This window comes from Echinococcus granulosus (genome assembly GCF_000524195.1).
Source record: "Echinococcus granulosus chromosome Unknown EG_S00027, whole genome shotgun sequence".
Taxonomy (NCBI): Eukaryota; Metazoa; Platyhelminthes; class Cestoda; order Cyclophyllidea; family Taeniidae; genus Echinococcus; species Echinococcus granulosus.
The window spans coordinates 288470-308358 of NW_020170407.1; the positions used below are offsets into that span (position 1 = coordinate 288470).

Below are 19889 nucleotides of genomic sequence, written 5' to 3' on the forward strand. Positions count from 1 at the left end.
TGAGCACCTCAATGCAAAAATAGCACATCTGCGCCGATGATAAATGCAGATTAAGTCAAATATATCCGTGTTATTTTAAATGAAAGCTCAACGCCTAAGTTTTGTGTAGCACAACACAGAAATGTGTTACTACTACTGCTACACACCGTACCCTGCAAACTGTCAAATTCCCTGCAGTGCACAACGCTCCACCGGACCCTTACCATTTCTTTGTCCCTATTTTTGACAACGTGGATCCCTGACTGCGCCTTACGTAAGCCGGTCCTTGTACCGGTGGGCCCCACTACAATTCCAGACGATGCTCCAGGTGCTGCCCCCTGGCACTACCCCTTCTACATGCACCTAAGAGTACCGAAGTTTGTGTCCCACCACCGGGCGTTTCCATGAAGCTCCCTTGTTTATGCTGCAACTAATTCCCCCACTCGCTAGAATTGCCTCGACGTATCCTGCAGCACTGTCAACGAACCGCACCCAGCTCACCATTAATCGCTGGGATTATGGGCTCACTCAGTATTCCAATGACTTTTTTGATGATAACATATTAGGGCACCCCACGCAAGCCACAAGATACGACGACAGTTTCCTGCATCAACACGAACAATTATCCCAGCTAGTTTATCAGCAAAAATGCTCGTCACCGCCAGATTTATGATGTATAACCCACTCCACTCCTTCTGGTTACAAAAATGTGGAATAAACGTCTCTGACTACCAGTAAGTCCAGTATTAGCTGGGGCGACTAACATCACAATACCATTGGACGGGTTGATAAGCTAGCCGGCCAACAGATAGACGTTCGGTCTTTCAAATGACAGTTTTAACTGTAGCACCTTACTCTAACTGCTTCCACGACTAGGGGACGATTCGTTCCCAAAAAAGCATACACAAAACCATTTTACCGTCAAATAAATTGCCATTAGTCTAGCCCCGTACTGCTAAAATGCACTACCGGAAGCGCAAGCATTAACTTCTGCGAAAGGCAGCACATTGAAATAATACCATACTTCAGATCGAGAGGTACAAAAGGACATAGAATTGCCAAAGTAGTACTAAAAAGGAGTATATACTTAGATGGTCACGTGAGTGTATGTATGTGTGTAAGATCAGAAAATACAAAAAAGGTTATCTTGTTTAGGTAAGGATAATAATAAAATATCGGTAGTGGAGAGGCCGATCGGGGGCAATCGGTGCGTCTTCAATGGAATAATCAGACAGCATACAAAAAGGGGAGTGAGGAGGGGGAGCCCAGTGATGCTCTAAAAAGCACCAAAAGAGCGGGTGAATTGTCCAGCTCTGCTTTGTTTCCTCTTAAAGTACTTGCATAATCGCGAGGACAGTCATCCCTCAGTTAGTTCAACAATTTTGTCTGATTAGCACACCGAAGTTGTCTCGTCACTTATTTCTCACGCATTCGAACAGCGATTTAGATATTTACCTATGCGTGGACACACAAAAGTGAAGTTTTAGACAAAACTTCTCAATAAACGAAGTGCAGAACTGGAAATGCACCAACGCAGGAGAGGAATTTTGGAATAGCATCCTTCTCGGGTTCGCCCCCCAGAATAAACGAAAAAAGTGATCGTGACATTAGCAGAGGTTCCCAGATCCTAAAATTGAGGCACTGAGTAGTGAGGAGGACTACATGTTTCTGCAAGACTACTTCCCCCTATCCAGCATGCACAAATGAATAGCAGATAGCCGAAGGTTTTGCTAATCGTGACACTCTCAGACTCACCCAATTTAAACCCGATGGAGGCTTAGTAAGAGTGTTACCAAAGAGCGCAACAAGAGCGTCAAGACCTTACTTATTTCTGTTGCTCTTGAGAACGCCATAGTTAACAGAAGTGAGGGCCGCAAGAAAAAGTATTTAAACATTTCAGAATCTGTAGACAAAGCACAGCTGTTTAGGCGAGCAATCTTATCCGAGCAGAGGCGATTTAGACTAAGGAAAATTTCAACTAGAGCAGGATCAGGAGTAAAATGAGAATCACAGAAACGCATGCAAGCCAAAAGCAGCGATTGCGTTGATCACATAGGGGATTTTGGTCCCTGAATCATGTAGTATCGCCATAAAAACGGATGCTTGCCCAATTAATGCAGTTCTATTATTATCGTTTATGTAAAAGCCATACTTTTTGAGGTGTTGTGGGGTGGAAAAAGAAGCGCAATCAAAGGCTATACCGCATGTCCTGCATATGATAAAAGGCATCTACAGCCTAAAATCAACAATAAGACAACAAAAAAGTGAACCTACACGTTCATTACTCCTTTTTATTCATAGGAAAAGCGACAGATTACATAGGACCTTTACAAACAACCAGCTAACGATGCTAAGAAATGGACTGACCAGATCATCTGCACAGAGATTGTACATCTTAATTCCACGCGGCTTTACAAACTAACAAAAGCACAAATCAACGAGGTTTAGGATGGAAGCAAAAGTGTTGTATGAGGGTGAAACTAAGATTACAGCTCTTTAGGCATAATCAATTACTAACGTACCAAATTAACGTCGGTTCTGGAAAAACTCTCTGAGGCTCGATTCGCCTTGATGCTTGCCTCCTAAAAAGGCACAAGTTTTATCCAATAAGAAGGAAAACAGTTAAGATTGAACTTGAATCGAGATGTCATCTACCTTAAAACAAATGCTGATCGTGAACACGTTTGCGTAGCAAAGGAGACAAGTGAGGCGAGCCCTGCCAAGAGGACGAAGTAAAATCCACCGGAAAAGGAAATTGAGAAAGCATCCATCTTTTTCGTTGCATTTTTTATAAAGTGTCGGGTCTCTTCAATTGAAGTCAGAACGGGAACAGCTAGTTGGTGTTTGATTAACTGAAACTGAAAATGAGTGATCGAAGATGCTGCCCAGTACATCAACCCAAGACAAACACAATTTATAAAAACTAAAAGGAGAATGCGTGAACGAATATTCACATACCACAACAAACGTCCAGTAAGCCCCTTCGATAAAATTTCTTCATAAATCCGAGATTTACATTAAGATTTGCAAATAACTGAAACAATGAGCACAGAAATGAAAGAACTATGAGTCCAAGGCAGCAGTAAAGTATGGCAACGGAATCTACTGTCACACATTTATTAAGTGTACCTGAATTAGGATCCAGTTATAGTATTAAAGTTAGGCAGCTACCAACAAATTTCCTCTTCTCCTCGTCATTGGGAGAACTATAAAATGAAAATACATCTTGAAATCCAATTGAGTTCAATTCGCACGGTGCGTTTTTCATTGTAAAAGTCGCTCTTAACACAGTGGCTCCACAAAGAAGGAGGGCTGACAGAAGATTTGATGAAAAGGAAAGACCACCAATGCGGCGTCGAAATATTGGATGCCAGTAAGAATTCACATGATCTATGAATGCTAAAACCGTTTATCAAAAGGTAGTAATACTATCCCGAGGTGGCATAGTCATGCAGAGCAACGCCCAACGAACGGTAAACACACAGGCCGAATAAATAATAAACGCAGGAATCAACCTCAATTACCATCTAGATGATTGGTTCATGTAAAATATCGCAATCAAGAACTAATTTGCAAGTTTTTTTAATTAAAAAATTCGATATTTGCACCTTGAGTATAAATGACAACAATAGGCCTAATTAATGGTTAGTGATGGGCACCCCCATGACACAGGTTTGTACTTTGAAAATTACAAAACACACTGAAAATAGCTCTTGTACCACATTTCCAGTAAACAATAACCTGTAAGAATTTCGGACTGTATTACTTGACTCGCCATTCCCAACTGTCTAGTTAATACCTCTAATAGTAGGGCTATGATTTTCTACTAGCTTGTGAAGGCGTCAGTGCAAGTAATGACAGACCATATGATAAAATAGCACCGCCGTGTAGCACCACAAGTCTTTCCTGTATTAAAAAGACACAATGCTAAGGTAGCAAAACTATTGCCGACATAAAGAGGGGCTGGGTGGGTCAAAAACTAACACGGGATGTGGTGGAATACGATGGTAGTTTATCCCTCGGTATTAATGAGGGGCCACTTTTGAACTTTCGAATTTGCCTTATTATACCTCACTGGGTGAAATGGCCTTCGGGCCATGCCAGCAGCCCAAATACCTTCTCTCTTCTGAATTTAAATTCTGCCTGATTATTGTCTTCTTTCATCTTCAGGGAAGTCTCGGGACGCCACAGTAGGCTATTTTGCTTAGCAAAGGCAGAGAAATTAAGCCTTAAGTGCCAGAGAAACAGTACCAAAGTGTTAAACAAATAAGCAATGCAGTATCCATCGGCTCGTTGACGGTCCATTTTCTTCACAGTGTCCTGGCCTGCTTCGATCACAGGAAGGGCTCAGTATGTCGCGTTATCTCGCGAGTATTAGAAATCTATTGTTTAAATACCAATAAATCCGGGAATGAAGACTCAGTTAGAGGACTTCTCCATCCGGCGAAGCTAAAATGCAATATGTAGCGTTAATCTCCTCCTCTGCTTTTGTTCTCTTGGATCAGGCAGCCTGGTATGATGAGGCATTATAGATATGGTACAGTGATTAAGGTACACTTCTATCTCGGAGGCCCAAAAAGTCCGCAATGTGATGAGATTTGTGTTCACTGCCTACATCCCGTTTGAAATGTGCAATTTTGCATAAACTCAAATAAATCTTACTTATCCAAGTTTCATATTGATATGAAGACAACAGTGACTAAGGTGTTCCACACTTTCCTAAGTGAAACCGTAATAGTGCTTTACGAATAGATGTGCCGACAGAAATAATTATTGGGGGTATTTTTCGGTAGTTTGTATTATGACACATTGGTCGTTTTTTTGGCTGCCCTTATTACGTCATATTTCGTCTTCAGAGAAGTCATAGGGCGCTGTGTTAATGGAAGAGGAGAGCAAACCCGATTTTAGAATACATCTATCCTAATGTAGCGTCCCGAGACTACCTGAAGACGAAAGAAGACACAATACTCGGGCAGAATATATGTATTCAGCACGGAGAAGGTGTCTGGGCTATTGGCATGGCCCAAAATGCCAGCCCACCCAGCGAGGTACAAGAGGGCTAATTCAAAGTACAAAAGTGGCGCCTCACCAGAACCGAAGGATAAACCACTATCGTATTACACTAATATCAACTACGGGGCGAAAAACCTTAGCTGCGCAGAAGTAGTGCACAAATTGCGGATGGGAGAATCGGTGGCCCCCACTAACAGAACGGCCGAAAATGACAACTGAAAAGACACTAACTATAAACGATCAGGCAACTTATTTCTTTGCGGAGTTGCTTATCACACCTGCACATATCTATTAAATATGTGAAAGCGCGATACCCTTCCCGCTTGTCTGCAAGTTGGATGAAACCCAGACAGATTTGGCTGCGCTGCTCTAGGGTGAAAACATCGTGGCGGGGAAGAATAGAAAAAATACCCTGCGCTTAAACTCGTCCTTTGTGCTATGACTTTGCTCTTAAGTCAATGTTCCCACTACCAGATATATAACCAGCAAATTCCCCGCTCCTGATTCTCGGTCTCAGGTAGGACAAAAATTCCACATACGGTACAATTGCCAAGAGTTACCAGTAGCGTTATTGTCGAGCATGTTCCTAATTATATAAAAATTTGACCACTGAAGCTGTTGATTTGTGAGTGTTTTTCTTAGATATCCGATCGCGTTTGATGGCTGCCGCGAAGGATAACCATTGTGAGCGCCGGCAACATCGCTCAAAGGTGGAAAAGGGTTATGTTATAGATTGGATTTTTAACAGTCAGTTATCTTGATCTTAGGGCATACTAGTGAACTAATGCCATGCTCATGCCGAATATGTACATTCTGCCCTAGTAATTCGCCTTCGCTACATTTCGACATTTACATATTTTGCATGCATACATGTTTACTCTTTAAGAATTGGACGCCACGAATGGCAATTTTATTGCTGGCAGGCACAAATTACTTACATAGCTATTTATTCCATTATTGCGACTTTCTTTAATTTTAATTAAAGTCTGGACTTTGGCATGATGCCAGTAACACCTAATTGTCAGTCTTTACGTATAAGTCTAATTTCAATTTCAAAGCCTTTTAATACATACAAAATGGGTACTGTCAGCCTATTCTTTTTTATTCCGAGGATAATTTAGTCATTCAAATGTGCTCCATTGTATAAATTTTGCTGTGCTCAAAGTATTCGTCAAAACATTCTAACGTTACTACTATTCGTTGTTGCATTTTGGGCGTTGCGTTTCGTATTGTGCTCTGCACTTTATATAAAATAAACTAATTTGTGACCTAAAGCCCTAATGCATTTCGCGGTGCGATCAATCGCTGCTTCTAGGTGTTCTTTGGGTTCGTTCTTCTAGTTTCAGTTTCTCCTTTAGCATCTTTGTCGCTTTTTGAATATCTCTTTGGTCTCACTTGTTCGTTTTGTTTCTTTTTTAACTTGTTATTACTACTTGATGTAGTACCTCGTATAGCATTTGCTCACATGTTTTATACCTATCATTTATATTTGATGTTTGGATTATGATTGTGCAGAATCGTAGTTTGTGAGAATTTTGCCTAGTTTTCTGTAAGAAAGTAGATTGGCTTCCGGAGCACAAACTTGTGCCCATTTGTCGCTTTTTTGCAACAGATTAAGTGGTTTTACAATGTCAATGTCTGCTTCAAAAGAACTTGACGAGCTCGCAGTGGAGAATTTTCGCACTTACCTCCGTTTTTCCACCGTTCATCCTGATCCTGACTATACTGACGCCGTTGATTGGCTTCGAAACCAAGGTGTTAAAATGGGTTTGGAGTGTTTTCTCACTGAAATTGTTGCAAAAAATCCAATACTCATCATGCGCTGGCCTGGTAGCGACCCTTCTCTTCGTTCTATCATGCTTAATTCGCACATGGATGTGGTTCCCGTTGAGCGGGAGAAATGGGCCTATGATCCCTTTGCTGCCGAAATGTCTCTTGATGGGAATATATACGGTAGAGGAGCTCAAGTATGTGCTTTCTAATTTGTCGAACTTTTACTTTCTTTTTTTCTGCTCCTACATAGGACATGAAGTCGGTGGGTATCCAACAGCTCGAAGCTGTTCGTCGTCTCAAACTGGAGGGATTTGTTCCAAAACGAACTATCTACCTCACCTTTTTGCCCGACGAGGAAGTCGGGGGTGGTCGTGGTATGCAGCCTTTTGTCTCAGGCGTTAAGCCCAACCGTCCTGGTGCTCCTAACGAAATAAGCTTTGCTGAAATGAACGTGGGCCTCTGTCTAGATGAAGGCATTGCTTGTCCACGTCCAGACGTCTTCTATGCCTTCTACGAAGAACGATCTCCTTGGTGGGTGAGTTTCCTGATTCCTGGAAATGCTGGACATGGCTCCAGATTTATTGAAGATACCGCTGTTGAGAAACTTCATCGTCTGATGGACAGGTAAGTAAAAAAGCATGTCTGACCCTTACATTCTTCAAGGCTCCTAGCCTTCCGGGATTCGGAAAAGAAGAAACTCGAGCTGATTAAGGGTAATGATTTGGCTCTAGGCGGCGTTGTGACATCTAATATCAATGTCATCAAAGGTGGAATTGAACCGAACGTTGTCCCTGCTGAAATTGAAGTCCAGGTTGATTTCCGTCTTCCTCCAACATTAGATTTTGATGCTTTTGAACAGCAGATCCACAAGTGGGCTGATGAATCAGGCGAGGGTATTAAGGTAAGTCGATAAATCTGCTGCAAATTGTGGTCATGTAGGTGCAATCTCGGTGGTAGATGTTTAATTCTTCTTGATAGATAAATTACATACAGAAGGATATGTCCACCACGGGACATGGGAATTTATCAGGCACGTACGATGCGAGCGATCCAGTTCTAGAGGCCTTGAAATCGTCATCATGTTTAATTGGCGCGCATCTTGAAGTGGGAGTCTTTTTCGGTAGCACTGATGCTCGATTCTTACGTCGGTGGCACAAGTTCCATGCCGGCGAGAAACCGATAAAGGCCTACGGATTTTCGCCGATGTGTGACGTCCCTGTCCTCTTGCATGATCACGACGAATACCTCAACAAGAAAACGTTTCTCGATGGTGTTAGGGTGTTCAAACACTTTCTCTCTGAAGTTGCCTTAATGGCGAGGATCTGATATTTCATTGGAATACACGCGTTTTATTGATAGCCATGTTGTGTTCTGTCTTATTGGTTATCACGCATTGACATCGAGGAATATCTTACCTTATTGTCCGTGAACCCATTGTTTTCCACTGGACAGTACTATTACAGTGTTAGCATGTCACACCAGAAGGAGCTACCTCTAACCCGAAAATTTCCAGTCCCTCTAGCACCTTTTAATGGAGTAGTCAACAGGACAGAATTAAATCTGAGATAAATGAACTGACTAAAGTCCACTTGTTTATGTCTCATTTCACATTTTCATCGGGTAGAATTGCATTGGCTACTTTTTAAAAGAACACAACCTTAAGAATTTGTGTTAAACAATTGATCGGTTGATAACCTTCATTGAATATGTAATAATTAACTACATTTTGATCATTCTATTATTTATGCATTTATTTCGACTTCACTGGATTGAGTCCCATTTGAACTAAGTGGAAATTGGTTGTTTGAAGACCTGTTCAGCACTTGAAGTCGGCCAACTTCGTGCTTGGCTCTCACTCCAGTGATCCACATTACTAGGTGACGTTTTTGTCCAAAGACATGGGCACCTACGGCCATGGATCCGTGGACATTCCAATTGATTCACACCCCAATGACGTCTGGTGGAACATATTGGAAGATGTGCTTTCTCGAAGATCCATCGGCTTACAAACGGGCATCAGTGGAGGCTCAAATGATGGTCGATATCTTCGTCAGTATCATCGTCTCTGCGCACCGGATTCAAAGCCGATCAAAGCCATCAGTTTTTCTCCGCTTAGGAATACCCGCATTCTGCATCATGCTTCAAACGAATTTGTCAGCAGGAAAGCCTTTCTTGAAGGCGTCCAGATTCTAGTGGAGATTGTTCAAATGGCTTCTTCTGTGGAACGTCAAGAAGACGATGCTTGAGCAGACTTAGCTGTGATTGCCTATGTATCGAAAAGCAAGTGCTAATTATTCGATATAATCCATGGCGAGAGGTGAATGAAATTTCCTTCTGCCTACTAAATGGAGGGGAAAAGGGGGGCACTGTTTCATCCGCATTCTCCTCCCCTCCATTCCTCTCTCTGGTGGTACAGTAAGCATTAGGTAATCACATGGCAGGATACCGAAATGACCAGACAGGTTGGGGGGGGGGGGGGGGATGTATCTAGGATCAGCCTTTCTTCCAGTTTCCAGGGCTTAAGTCCTGGGTTTCGCTCCTGGTTTTGAGTATTTAGAAAAGGCCAGATCTTTGAAGCTTTTCGTAAATAATTGTTTCATTCCTCTTTAATTAGGACACATTTTCGACTGAATTTGTTGTCATGAGATATGTAAAGTACAGAAATAATGACTGCTAAGTACAAATGCAAAGTACCATTTTCACTGACAGAATTACAGTTCCTGTGCAAGAGGGTGTGTTGTGAAAGGGCCAAAATAGCTCATTTTTCTTATTCAGGTAGACTTATTTGAGGAGGATGTCCCTCTTAGCGAATAAAATTCGATTACAGGGTTTTTGTCTCCACCCAATCACCTCCTTACAGGAACCTGATCCGTGTCAATGCGAAGATGAAACAGGGAGTTGGATATACCACCAGTCGAAAGAAAGTAGTAAACACATTCCAAAGATGTGACTAGTTCTATCCTCACAAATTACCCAAATCTGTCATAGTTGTTTACGTCAATTTTTAGTTGTAAACAATCTTTTATGGTAAAGTTTCGGCCAAACTGTGAGAGAGTTATCGAAACTAACATATTTACCTAGAGGTGAATCAGCTTTGTTAATTTCTTCGCTGCTAGTCTTTGTTGATTTTGGACATCCTCAAGTGACGACCTTCTTCCATGGCGTTCAACCGACCCGCAAATGATGTGATCAGCCTCTTCTTGAAGTCAAAATTGAAGGTTTTTACGAGTTGCCAACTAAAGGTGGGAAATCCATTAGGGATGTCTTTAATGGGAATCAGCACGAGGCTACGATTGATAACTGGGGCACACAGGAGTGTTTTTGATTCACCATAGCAATACGTTAAAATAGGTTAACCATGAGAACTGGAAGAAATGGCTACTTTTGAGACTGCTGCTCGAGAATTAGGCATGAAAAGGGAAATCACTTGAGAATGGACACATTTCCTAAGGTTACAGACATCCTCAGAGGAAGGTGGGCCCACTCGTCACCCATGTACAAGCGTGGTGTCACTAATGTTGGGTCCAGTCGTACCTCATGGTAGTGACGAATTTGCAGGTGCTGGCATATTGGTAGCTTTTTTTGCACAGCTTATGTCATTTTTAGTGAGTTTAATCCACTTAACACATATCCATATGTACGTCAGCAGAATCGAACGGACAAGTGATAAGAATGAAATCAATGGGAAGGTAGAGATGCTTAAATGATCAGAGTGGCTTGCAAGCGCTCCAGCTGACCAAAAAATAATCTGCTGGCAAATAAAGTCTTACTTAAATGTTAAAAGTAGCATTCGTTTATTTCAGACGATCTGATTACCATTTGAAATGTAACTGCACTTAACTCCCAAAATGTGCAAGAGTTTAGATTATGACAAGTACAGACGCAATGCGATGTAATCTAGGTGCGAGTTCCACTTGTACAGGGTTTTTGCACCTAAAAGCCGGGAAAAACTACTTGTGTATCCATCAGCCTTTGCTTCATAACTCAACTCTATTTGGCACGTTGTCATGCGTTTGTCAATATTTGGCGAATTAGAAATACGAGCATTATGAGGAACGGGGTAATGCCTCCTGGCCCCGCCAGCAATTGTAGTAAGACGTCTTCCCGCGAATCAGGATCTCGGTTTGTGGTTTTAGCTCCTGCTTTGAATCGGACCTTCTTCTCCCTGACTGGGTGCTCTTTACTATTTCCAAAAGATGGAACACGCTGTTCTTTGTCTGGTTACAGCTAACTAAAATATTCGCCCTTTACAGATGAGCAATTACCATGTAAGAGTGATGGGTGATAGGCTTGGAGATAGTTAATAATACGTTCATTCGATGGAGAAATCTGGCAGAATATATTTTTTTTCAAAAATCCAGTTTGACAGGATGGAGGAAGCAAGTGACGACAAAGCAAGGGTCTTCCACGACCTTCTTTCTTTAACTGATAAAAGTTGAACCAGATTGTTTTCCTACTCACTTTAAATATCGTTGAAAGATATAAACACATATTCGTCGGATTTACTATTCTTTTAAAGGAAATAAAGAATCTTCCCATGCAACTTGTAGGCAAGATCACATTAGATAAGTTATTTTCGGAGCATGTACCATACAGCTGCAGTCCCATTACAATGTTCCACGAATCGATTATACCTCCTGGCATATAGGGCCCTTTGCTGCTGACTCGAAGTTTACAATAAGGAGACAACGCCGTTAATGCGAAAGTAATTAGCTGATGTGAGCTACACCGAAAAACCTTGAAAATTCCATTTGGAAATTGACACAACTGTCCCCGCTGCCGGTCTGTCTAAGTGTTCATAAAGGGTTCCAACACCATCGGAGGTCGTCCTGCTTGGACAAATATTCAAATCTAGTCATGAGGGAATTACTAACGCATTTAGCTATTTTTATAATCACCTGGCGTCTTAAAGGTTTGACATGTGGTGTGTGTGGGTGTCTCTTCCAGCTTGTAATCCGTACCGCAGACAGCGTGCGTTACACGTGTAGCCACTGAGGACTTTTCGCCTTTTGCGCAAAATAAAATCACGTAGTAAATTTAGGCCTGCCTTCTTGCCCTTTTCTCACTTCATCGACTCTTCTTTAGAATGACGGACTCCAGTCCCATTAAAGGCCTAGATCTTCCATTTATCACTACGTGAATACAATGCTTGATGTCTTCCACCACCCAAGATCCATAATTTAAAAATCTGAAACCTAAGGTAATCAGAGAAATTTCGGAAAAATTTACATTCCCTCTTCTTTTTCTGCTCAAGATGCCGTTTCCCCTCTGCTAAAGTCACTTTTAGTAAATGCAAATCTGACAAGAATTCTGGCAAAAAGCCACTAGTATCTACAACCAAATTCCGCATGGAAAAGTGTTGTATTGGTATCATGAATGCGGACGAAGTGCATATGAACGGTGCAACAGGATACCCATCCGCAATAAACATCACAATCGTACACGTCTGACCTTTACTAGTTTACGTAAACCTTGGCAATGCAGTAAAGCGCAAATCTCCATTTTGAACCGATCATTACATTTCAAGCAATTTATACCCATTTGCATAACCCCTATAATTGTCTTTCACAAAAGAACTAGTTTAGGAAACAAGTTACTATCCCAGACAACCACAATGCTTTCCTTTCTGGCATAGTTTTTTGGAAAGCCTTTCTTATGCCATTAAGTACGGCCTTTTACAGATTGTCGGTGCATACATAAGGACGGTTATTTGGAGTTTCCAATGGATGCTCCGGCATTTGATTAGTTCAAAAAGCAAAACATTTCCAAGTGTAAAGTATGTAAAAAGCACTCATCTTGCAAATAAAAAAGCTACAGTAAAATAATGCACTTTATTGCTCTTCTGCAAGCCAATGTATCTCAGACAAAAGTGTAGACAGAATATCAAGATGTAATGCAAGAAATTTGGCATAAATGCTTCACCTTTCCCCTAGCATCTACTAAACTTTTTAAACTAATGAGTTGGACTTGTAATAACTAGTGAAAAAGTAAGCATAAGTCAATGAGAGATAAACGTTCTGCTATTATTTTAATAGAAGCATCGCTTCCATTGCAAAAGCTTCAGCTTGCATAACAAAGATAAATGGCAAAGCAGCCTAAGGACTATTTATCTTGTAAGATTTTGTATTCTAAATACCTTGCATCATGCACTCTTAGCATGGCTTCTGCTAAAGGAATCTCAATGTATTCTGGGGTTAGAAACCACCCGACAGGCGGAGGTAGTACCCATTCAATTCGCGAAGGAGCCAGAAGGCACCTAGCCCCAAAACTAGTGTGATTTTCTCTCGACAGTTCTGTGGCGTCCCAAGACTTCCCTAATGTAGTAAGACATAATACTTGAGCAGAATATATATGTAATACGATAGTGGTTTATCCCCCGTTATTGGTAAGGAGCCACTTTTGTACTTTGAATTAGCCCTCTTGCACCTCGCTGGGTGGGCTGGCCTTCGGGTCATGCCAATAGCCCAGACACCTTCTCTGCGCTGAATATACATTCTGCCCAGTATTGTCTTCTTTCATCTTCAGGGAGTCTCGGGACGCTACATATATATTCGGCACAGCGAAGGCATTTGGGCTACTAGCTTGACCCGAAGGCCAGCCCACCCGGAGTGGTACCATGGCCAAGTCGGAAGTCAAAAGTGGCTCCACGCCATCGTACTACAGTTCCACATAGTTTGTGATTTCGGTATCTTTATGAACTGCACTGTAGATGGAGCATTCGTTTGCTTTGTTTGCATAAAGAATGGCCAATACTTTGCAGCAAGTTAATTTCTGCTGCCCGTTACCATTTATAGAAATATTTGCCTATAAAAGAGCAGTAATGTAGTAAAATTTACCTTTGATTCCTGCCAACTAGTTTGCTATTAATGCTTTGCTGTTCGATCCTCTTCCCAAGTTCAGGTGCAGGGAAAAGTTAAAATAACTGGTCTCTATTTGTAAAATTTGATAGTCTTCAAATAATTAACTTTAATAGCTCCATATTGGACAAATTTCAATTGCCCCATTCTAGTGCCACCTCATTTGCTAACATCTCCCTTGCCAAAAAAGGTTTGAGTGTTCGCCGTTTGAGAGTTATGCAACACCGATCATTCTTTCCTTGTAATACTTTCGCAGTAGATGCTCCCTTTCTATGATGTTAGGGTCTAGCAATCACCCAAATAAGTCTCTTTTTGAATTGAGCTCCCTTGCCACTGTCATTGATGGGAATCGCTACTTTGAGAGGTCTTTCAAATCAATCGTACTGGGTCATAAGATTGTGGATACGAATGCGGATATGGCCTGGAGGCCATAAAGTCGAAGTAAAAGGGACAAGGCATAGCGACTCAGCAGCCGGAGTAGTGGCGCATCCAGCCAAACGAAAACAACATCACTGCAAGAATTCCCTTTTTGTAGGCTTGATTGGCCAGTCAACAAATATTAAAATAACATGTATTTCATTGCAGGTGACTTAAAATGCCTATCACAAGAAGCAACACACAATGATGCGATACCTCCACGTTGGAGGCCCCAAGTACCACCCCAAAAAGCCGTAATGCCTCCACGCTGGAGGCTAACTAACCAATAGAATTTGCGCCTCTCCTGCTTGAGCCCTTATATATAAGCGCGTCTCATCGTCAAGGCTACTCAAATACCCTTCTTTGTGTACTCGAATCCCTATCCTACTTTGATAAATTATTTTTGACAAAAAATGGGCATGATTTTGTCAAAGATCTGGACAACCCTGTTTCAGTCACGCAAGGAGGCACGAATTCTGATGATCGGTCTAGACGCTGCCGGCAAGACTACTATCCTCTATAAGTTGAAACTCGGTGAGACCACAGTTACCATCCCGACCATTGGCTTCAATGTGGAGACTGTGACCTAAAAGAATAGTAATTTCACTGTGTGGGATATTGGAGGACAAGAGGTAATCCGACCACTGTGGTCGTACTACTACCCCGGGACCAAAGGTGAGCCACGCCGATGCAAAGGTATTATGGCACTGGGGCGCCTAATCGGGACCCCGTCATTACATGCGGGCCATATTTTCCACTAATTTCTACTCCTTTCCCTGACATCAATGGTTGGTCGTATTTTGGACTGAAAAATTGCCTATCAATTCAACTTGGTTTCTCCGTTTCAGGGATAATATTCGTAGTTGATTCAAATGACAGAGAGAGAGGATGAGAGACGCCAAAAACGAGTTATTTAGAATACTAGAGGCAGATAAATTGAGAGATGCCTCACTCCTCGTTCTGGCCAATAAACAGGTAACGATTGATTGTATTTCCACTCCAGTCACCCACCAAAATACTAGCATTTCGGTTTTACTGTAGGATCTCCCTTATGCAATGAAAACCTCGGAAGTGACGGAGGCGCTGGGATTGCATAAATTGCCCTCACATCGAAAGTGGTTTGTTCAAGGCTCCTGTGCAGTATCTGGTGCGGGGATATACGGGGGCCTCGATTGGCTCGGTAATGAAATCTTGCGTTCGAGCAGTTAAGTAAAGTCCCCACAGAAAGTTTTTATAAAAAAATTAGAAATTACGTGTGAATTCTTCATTGCGCTTTCATATAAAGTGGGATACAGAAAACACCTGACCACTTCGATGAAATAGATTTGATTTATGAAACGTAGTTCCTGGGTGTCTGCATGGATCCTCTCGAGGTCCCAATCATAGTAGGTTACAGAGAGGAACTGGGATCGAGGTGACTTTAGCATGGACACGCAGGGGTAAGGAGAGGAATGCGATGGGTGCATACGTGACTGGCTGTCTACTGAAGGCTGTTGAAGACTCAAGTTGATCTCGGTCTAGTATGTTTCTAGACTTGGCTCACCTAGGCCTTGCAGTTTGTAGTGGGGAACTTAAGTTGCACCAACATGTGATGTCAACCAAACAGGAAGGACTGAACGAGAGCTCGGTGTTTCGGAATTAGCTATGGAAACGCGAACCATAGAAAATCAACAAAGAATGCTTCCGGTGATTGCAGACAACTAGGGCAAAATGATGAGCCGTTTTACGATGCGATTGAAATTAGAATTTGCCTCGGTATGTGACTCAATGATAATTCGAGAAGTTTTCGCATTGATAATTAGACAAACATTTGCCCCCGTAAAGAAGACTTCAGTACGCGAAAATTTTGCGCATAGTGACAGAACCTTTCCCACCTTCATGTAATTTTGAAGCATCTCAGATAACGGGTACATCAGATCTGCCAGCCTGTCATCACCTCTTTACACTTGCTTCTCCTTGAGACTGTTATACAAATCGGATGCAGTCGGCGGTCCTATCGAGGGCAGATTAATGTCTTTCAAGAGCAGCACCCCGTACTCTGGCACAAAAAATAGGTTTCTGAATCATAAGTAAGTATTAAAATCGTATCAACATGAGTGAAAGGCACAAATCCTCAAAATATGAAGGGAATAAGTATTTTCCGTGATTGCGCAAATTCTGAAAAGTGCTCCAAATACCAAAGGTGGTTGATGACACCGCTGCACAGCTGATTGGATAGGACGAAGAGGAAGACGGCAGTAAAGGGCATCAAGTGGAAACCCAGAAAGACATAATTTAACACGTAGAGAGCAATCTCCAGAGAAAAATGTGGGCATGTGACGTATGTAAACATATATCCCTTTGGCACTAGATATGTGTTTTGCTTATCTACAAAAAATGGACCAACTTTACCCATAAAAATAATGGAAAAGAGCAGTAAAAGGATAATGGAAGGTTAGAAATTGCATGTTCCATTAATACTTAGTGGAGCCAACCCTTGGATGCACATATCCGAGTATGTGCGAGCTGCCGCATCACGAGATGTTGTAGCGTCATTATAAGAACAGCGCAAAACATGTAACTGATCACAGAAACCATTCCACGTTTATCTAAAATCAAATCCAAAAAATCCTAGGTACTTTATTTCATAATGTCAAAGAATCCCCACGAGAGGAAATCAAGTGTAAATATGCATAGATGAAACAAATATACCAACCTGCATACCGACTGCTCCAATAGATACAGGGGGACATAGTTAGGTAGAAGAAATGACCAATAAAATAATGAGCAACAGACATTTTGCTATTGGAAAAAACATGCACGAAGAGGTTTTCATAGAGACGCTTTAGCGCATGGCAAAACATCGCCAAAAGTGCAGCGTTCGTGGCAGTCGCAGAACCTACGTAGTTCCAAATAAATCTTCCACAAAAAGACTTACAATGACGGTATAATGCCACAAGTAATGTCAGCAGAGAAACAATCACAGCGGTTACGTAGAAATGCGCAAAAAATCGCTTAGGGACTTGAAGTAAGGGGTATTTACTCTCCTTGATTGGGGCGCATTTGCCGAATAGAAAGATAGTTCTGAGGAGGGGAATGGAATGGCATACTTGCGGATATTTGTACAACAAAATGGAGGCAAAGGAAACAGTTGAGGCAAGCATGTATACAAAAATCACAGAATCCCGCACGAAATCGACGACGCCAACGTATGGCATTTCAAAATTAGAACTCGACGACTTCAAGGTCTTCAAATATGGTTTACCTTCGCGCCATGTTTTTGTACAGAAAACTTAATTAAAGACTGTGTGGCTTCATAACAGCCATGTTAGGGCGCCAATGGTAATGTTCTTAATATGCGTTGCATGGAATATATTCACTGTCCAACTATGGGTGGGATTAAATAAAATAAATATATTACTATACCTCTCTATGGTTTTGTCATGCAAACAATGCCAAATGCGCTCTGTAAACTTTCTTATAAAAGACAGTATGCAGACAGAACGGACCTTTGTGCTTGGTAATTCTACAACTGGGTATAAAAGTCATTGTTAATACTGCATTCGATTCGCCATTTAAATAGTGTATGATTTTAAGGCCGCAGTTACGTGTTTTTTAGCATCGAGTGCCTGTTTAATGTCTAGGTTAAATCCGTGCGCTAGTGACTAGGTCGTCTTCGCAATGTCCTCTAGCTTACCTCGTTTCATTTCTGAGAAGGAAATAGCTGAGCGAAAGCTAAGAGATGCTGCAGAGGGTAAAAAAGAAGAGCCCTATGACCCTCGGCCTCTTTATGACCGTTTGCAAGTGAGTTCAATGGGCTACAATTATGTTTTAGGCCGAGCGTGCTCGTCAGCAGGAGGAGTACGAGGCATCTACAGCTTTCAAAAACCAAATTCACCGGTTAGATCCGGATGAGGCTGCATTTTTAGCCAAAATTGATCGTGAAAGATGCCTTTTGCAAGAGTCAGTTGACCAAGAGGCTGAACAATTGATTCAAGAGGCTAAAATATCCTCTTCGTTTGCCCTTAGTTGTCCTTTATTCCCACCATGCTTTTAAATCTTCCATGTCTATCCTCTTGTCATAAAACTTTCTTAACTTCTGATTACGCGGCTAACAGATCATCTTTAATGAAAGTTTCTGTTTCGTCTTCCTCAAATGCTGAAGTATCGGTTAGACGCCCTCCAATACCCTCTTCTTCAACGCCCCTTAACCAAAGGTCTCTGTTAGCTGGAATTAAGCGCAAATCGTAGGTATCTATTTTAGTGTGTTTTACAAGTTTGGCCAAGTTTCATTAACTTATTTTATTTCAGATCGCAAGTGCCGAAGATTGACGCCAAGAAGTCCCACCTCGATGGGGCCAATAGTGAGTGCACAAATGGCAATTTCTTTCCGTCCCGATATTTGGCCTCATCTCATATTTTTCTGCAAATTTGCCTTAGATGACTTGGAGTCGTCGCCCTCTGACACCACCGTTGATCTAACAAAATCTCAGGATGAGCTTGCAAGTGAGCTTATATTGCAGAATCGGGACTTTCTGCTATCATTCAAGATCCTTTTTGAGATGAAGCGCCCCTGCTTCTCGCTTGCAGGGGAACGCTCTATACAGGTCGTGATGTAGTGTGCTTCTGTTGCCTTTTTTGACCTGCTTCTAGGAAGTTATTTTGACCTTCTATCTTAATAATCACGAATTCGACGTTAAACTGCTTTTAGAATGTTTAAACCGTCCTCCAAGAATGCATCCTTTCAATCTTTTTTTGCACCCTCTTGTCTTAATGGCTTTGCTCATGATGCTTATTTTCACTACGCATTCAAAGATATCTCTGAAACAGTCCTCTTGCTCCGGTAATATTCCTGCTGGTACTGGGGCCGACATCTCCCTGCATGAATTCGATTGTCAAATATGAATCTATACCCTAGTTAATTTAAATTGCTAATTTTTTAATGTTCTACTGGGAGTGTTTTTTTTTTTTCGCTGATCATTCCCGTTCCTCGCATATCATTGACCCCTATCTCGTTTGCCACTCAAGCTTAACTCTGTTCCCATCTTAAAACGATGCCACCGTGTCATACTCTCTTTCCGAAATGCAGTCTGAAAACCTCGGGATTTAAAATAACCTGCTCTTGTGCAGAATCGCGTTGACTGATGTTCGAGTCGTTGTAACCCATACGGTGAATCTTCTGAGGAACCTATGTCATACTCTTGTTTTTGAGTCCCTTCCCACTCCTTTCCTTTAGACAACGTAGAACCACAGCTCTCAAGCCCCAACAACGACCTCCCAAATCCTCTGAATGAGGTTTCACCAAGTGAGTTTTATTAAGAACTTGTTCTCGCAAACCCTGAAAGGCGATCACACTTCTTGAGCAGCATTACTGATTTTCGCCGTTCCTGGGCTTAAAATTCCAATTTCTCCACACATTCAGACGTGGCACAAGCAACTCCGACACCGGCTTGCTTGTTAGCCGGTGTCTTGCCTGGTTTGGAGGCTTACGGTGACTCGGATGAGAGTTCTGACAACAGCGACAGGGATTCCTCCTCGGGCGTTGAGGATGCTGCCGTCATTCTCTCCTCGATTGCCCTCCTTCGTGGCAAGCAGGCCCACGAACCAAATGTTGGTGAATAGGCCCTCTCTTCCTTTCCCCATGTCTGATTGTTACTAAGTGTACAAAGAAATTGATGTGCTAACAGCAACCTCTCGTCTGCGGATCAAAAGGCAATCGGGTCAAAACCAGGTAACTATTATCCTTTGGCCAATTCCAACACCAAAAGAGGCCTTGAACGCGCAGTCGGGGTGGGAACCCCCAGAAGTCGGAATAACTTGCAAAATTTGGTGTAGAGGCTTTCATTTTCTTTGAGTAATTTCCTGGAACTT

The 19889-nt window shown here is 42.0% G+C and overlaps 5 protein-coding genes across 5 annotated transcripts; 3 read left to right on the forward strand and 2 right to left on the reverse strand. All coding sequences in view use genetic code 11, as the record gives it.

Moving 5' to 3' along the window:
• Positions 1–6620: 6620 nt before the first annotated feature.
• EGR_04365 (Aminoacylase-1) lies at positions 6621–9011 on the forward strand (the record flags this gene model as incomplete). Its single annotated transcript, XM_024493614.1, has 5 exons — positions 6621–6959; positions 7016–7389; positions 7429–7666; positions 7744–8043; positions 8643–9011. 5 exons carry the CDS (start codon positions 6621–6623, stop codon positions 9009–9011), a joined length of 1620 nt encoding a protein of 539 aa, XP_024351935.1.
• A 2867-nt stretch (positions 9012–11878) lies between these two features.
• Positions 11879–12139, reverse strand: EGR_04366 (hypothetical protein; the record flags this gene model as incomplete). The annotated part of the gene is made up of 1 exon (XM_024493615.1): positions 11879–12139. One exon carries the CDS (start codon positions 12137–12139, stop codon positions 11879–11881), a length of 261 nt encoding a protein of 86 aa, XP_024351936.1.
• Positions 12140–14452: 2313 nt separating this feature from the next.
• On the forward strand, positions 14453–15248 carry EGR_04367 (ADP-ribosylation factor; the record flags this gene model as incomplete). The annotated part of the gene is made up of 2 exons (XM_024493616.1): positions 14453–14620; positions 15081–15248. 2 exons carry the CDS (start codon positions 14453–14455, stop codon positions 15246–15248), a joined length of 336 nt encoding a protein of 111 aa, XP_024351937.1.
• Positions 15249–16152: 904 nt separating this feature from the next.
• EGR_04368 (3-oxo-5-alpha-steroid 4-dehydrogenase 3) lies at positions 16153–17236 on the reverse strand (the record flags this gene model as incomplete). The annotated part of the gene is made up of 4 exons (XM_024493617.1): positions 16153–16406; positions 16514–16627; positions 16735–16917; positions 16957–17236. The coding sequence occupies 4 exons, from the start codon at positions 17234–17236 to the stop codon at positions 16153–16155; spliced, it is 831 nt and encodes a 276-aa protein (XP_024351938.1).
• A 463-nt stretch (positions 17237–17699) lies between these two features.
• EGR_04369 (hypothetical protein) lies at positions 17700–19640 on the forward strand (the record flags this gene model as incomplete). Its single annotated transcript, XM_024493618.1, has 7 exons — positions 17700–17822; positions 17854–18035; positions 18137–18265; positions 18330–18382; positions 18459–18524; positions 19255–19323; positions 19441–19640. 7 exons carry the CDS (start codon positions 17700–17702, stop codon positions 19638–19640), a joined length of 822 nt encoding a protein of 273 aa, XP_024351939.1.
• Positions 19641–19889: the final 249 nt, after the last annotated feature.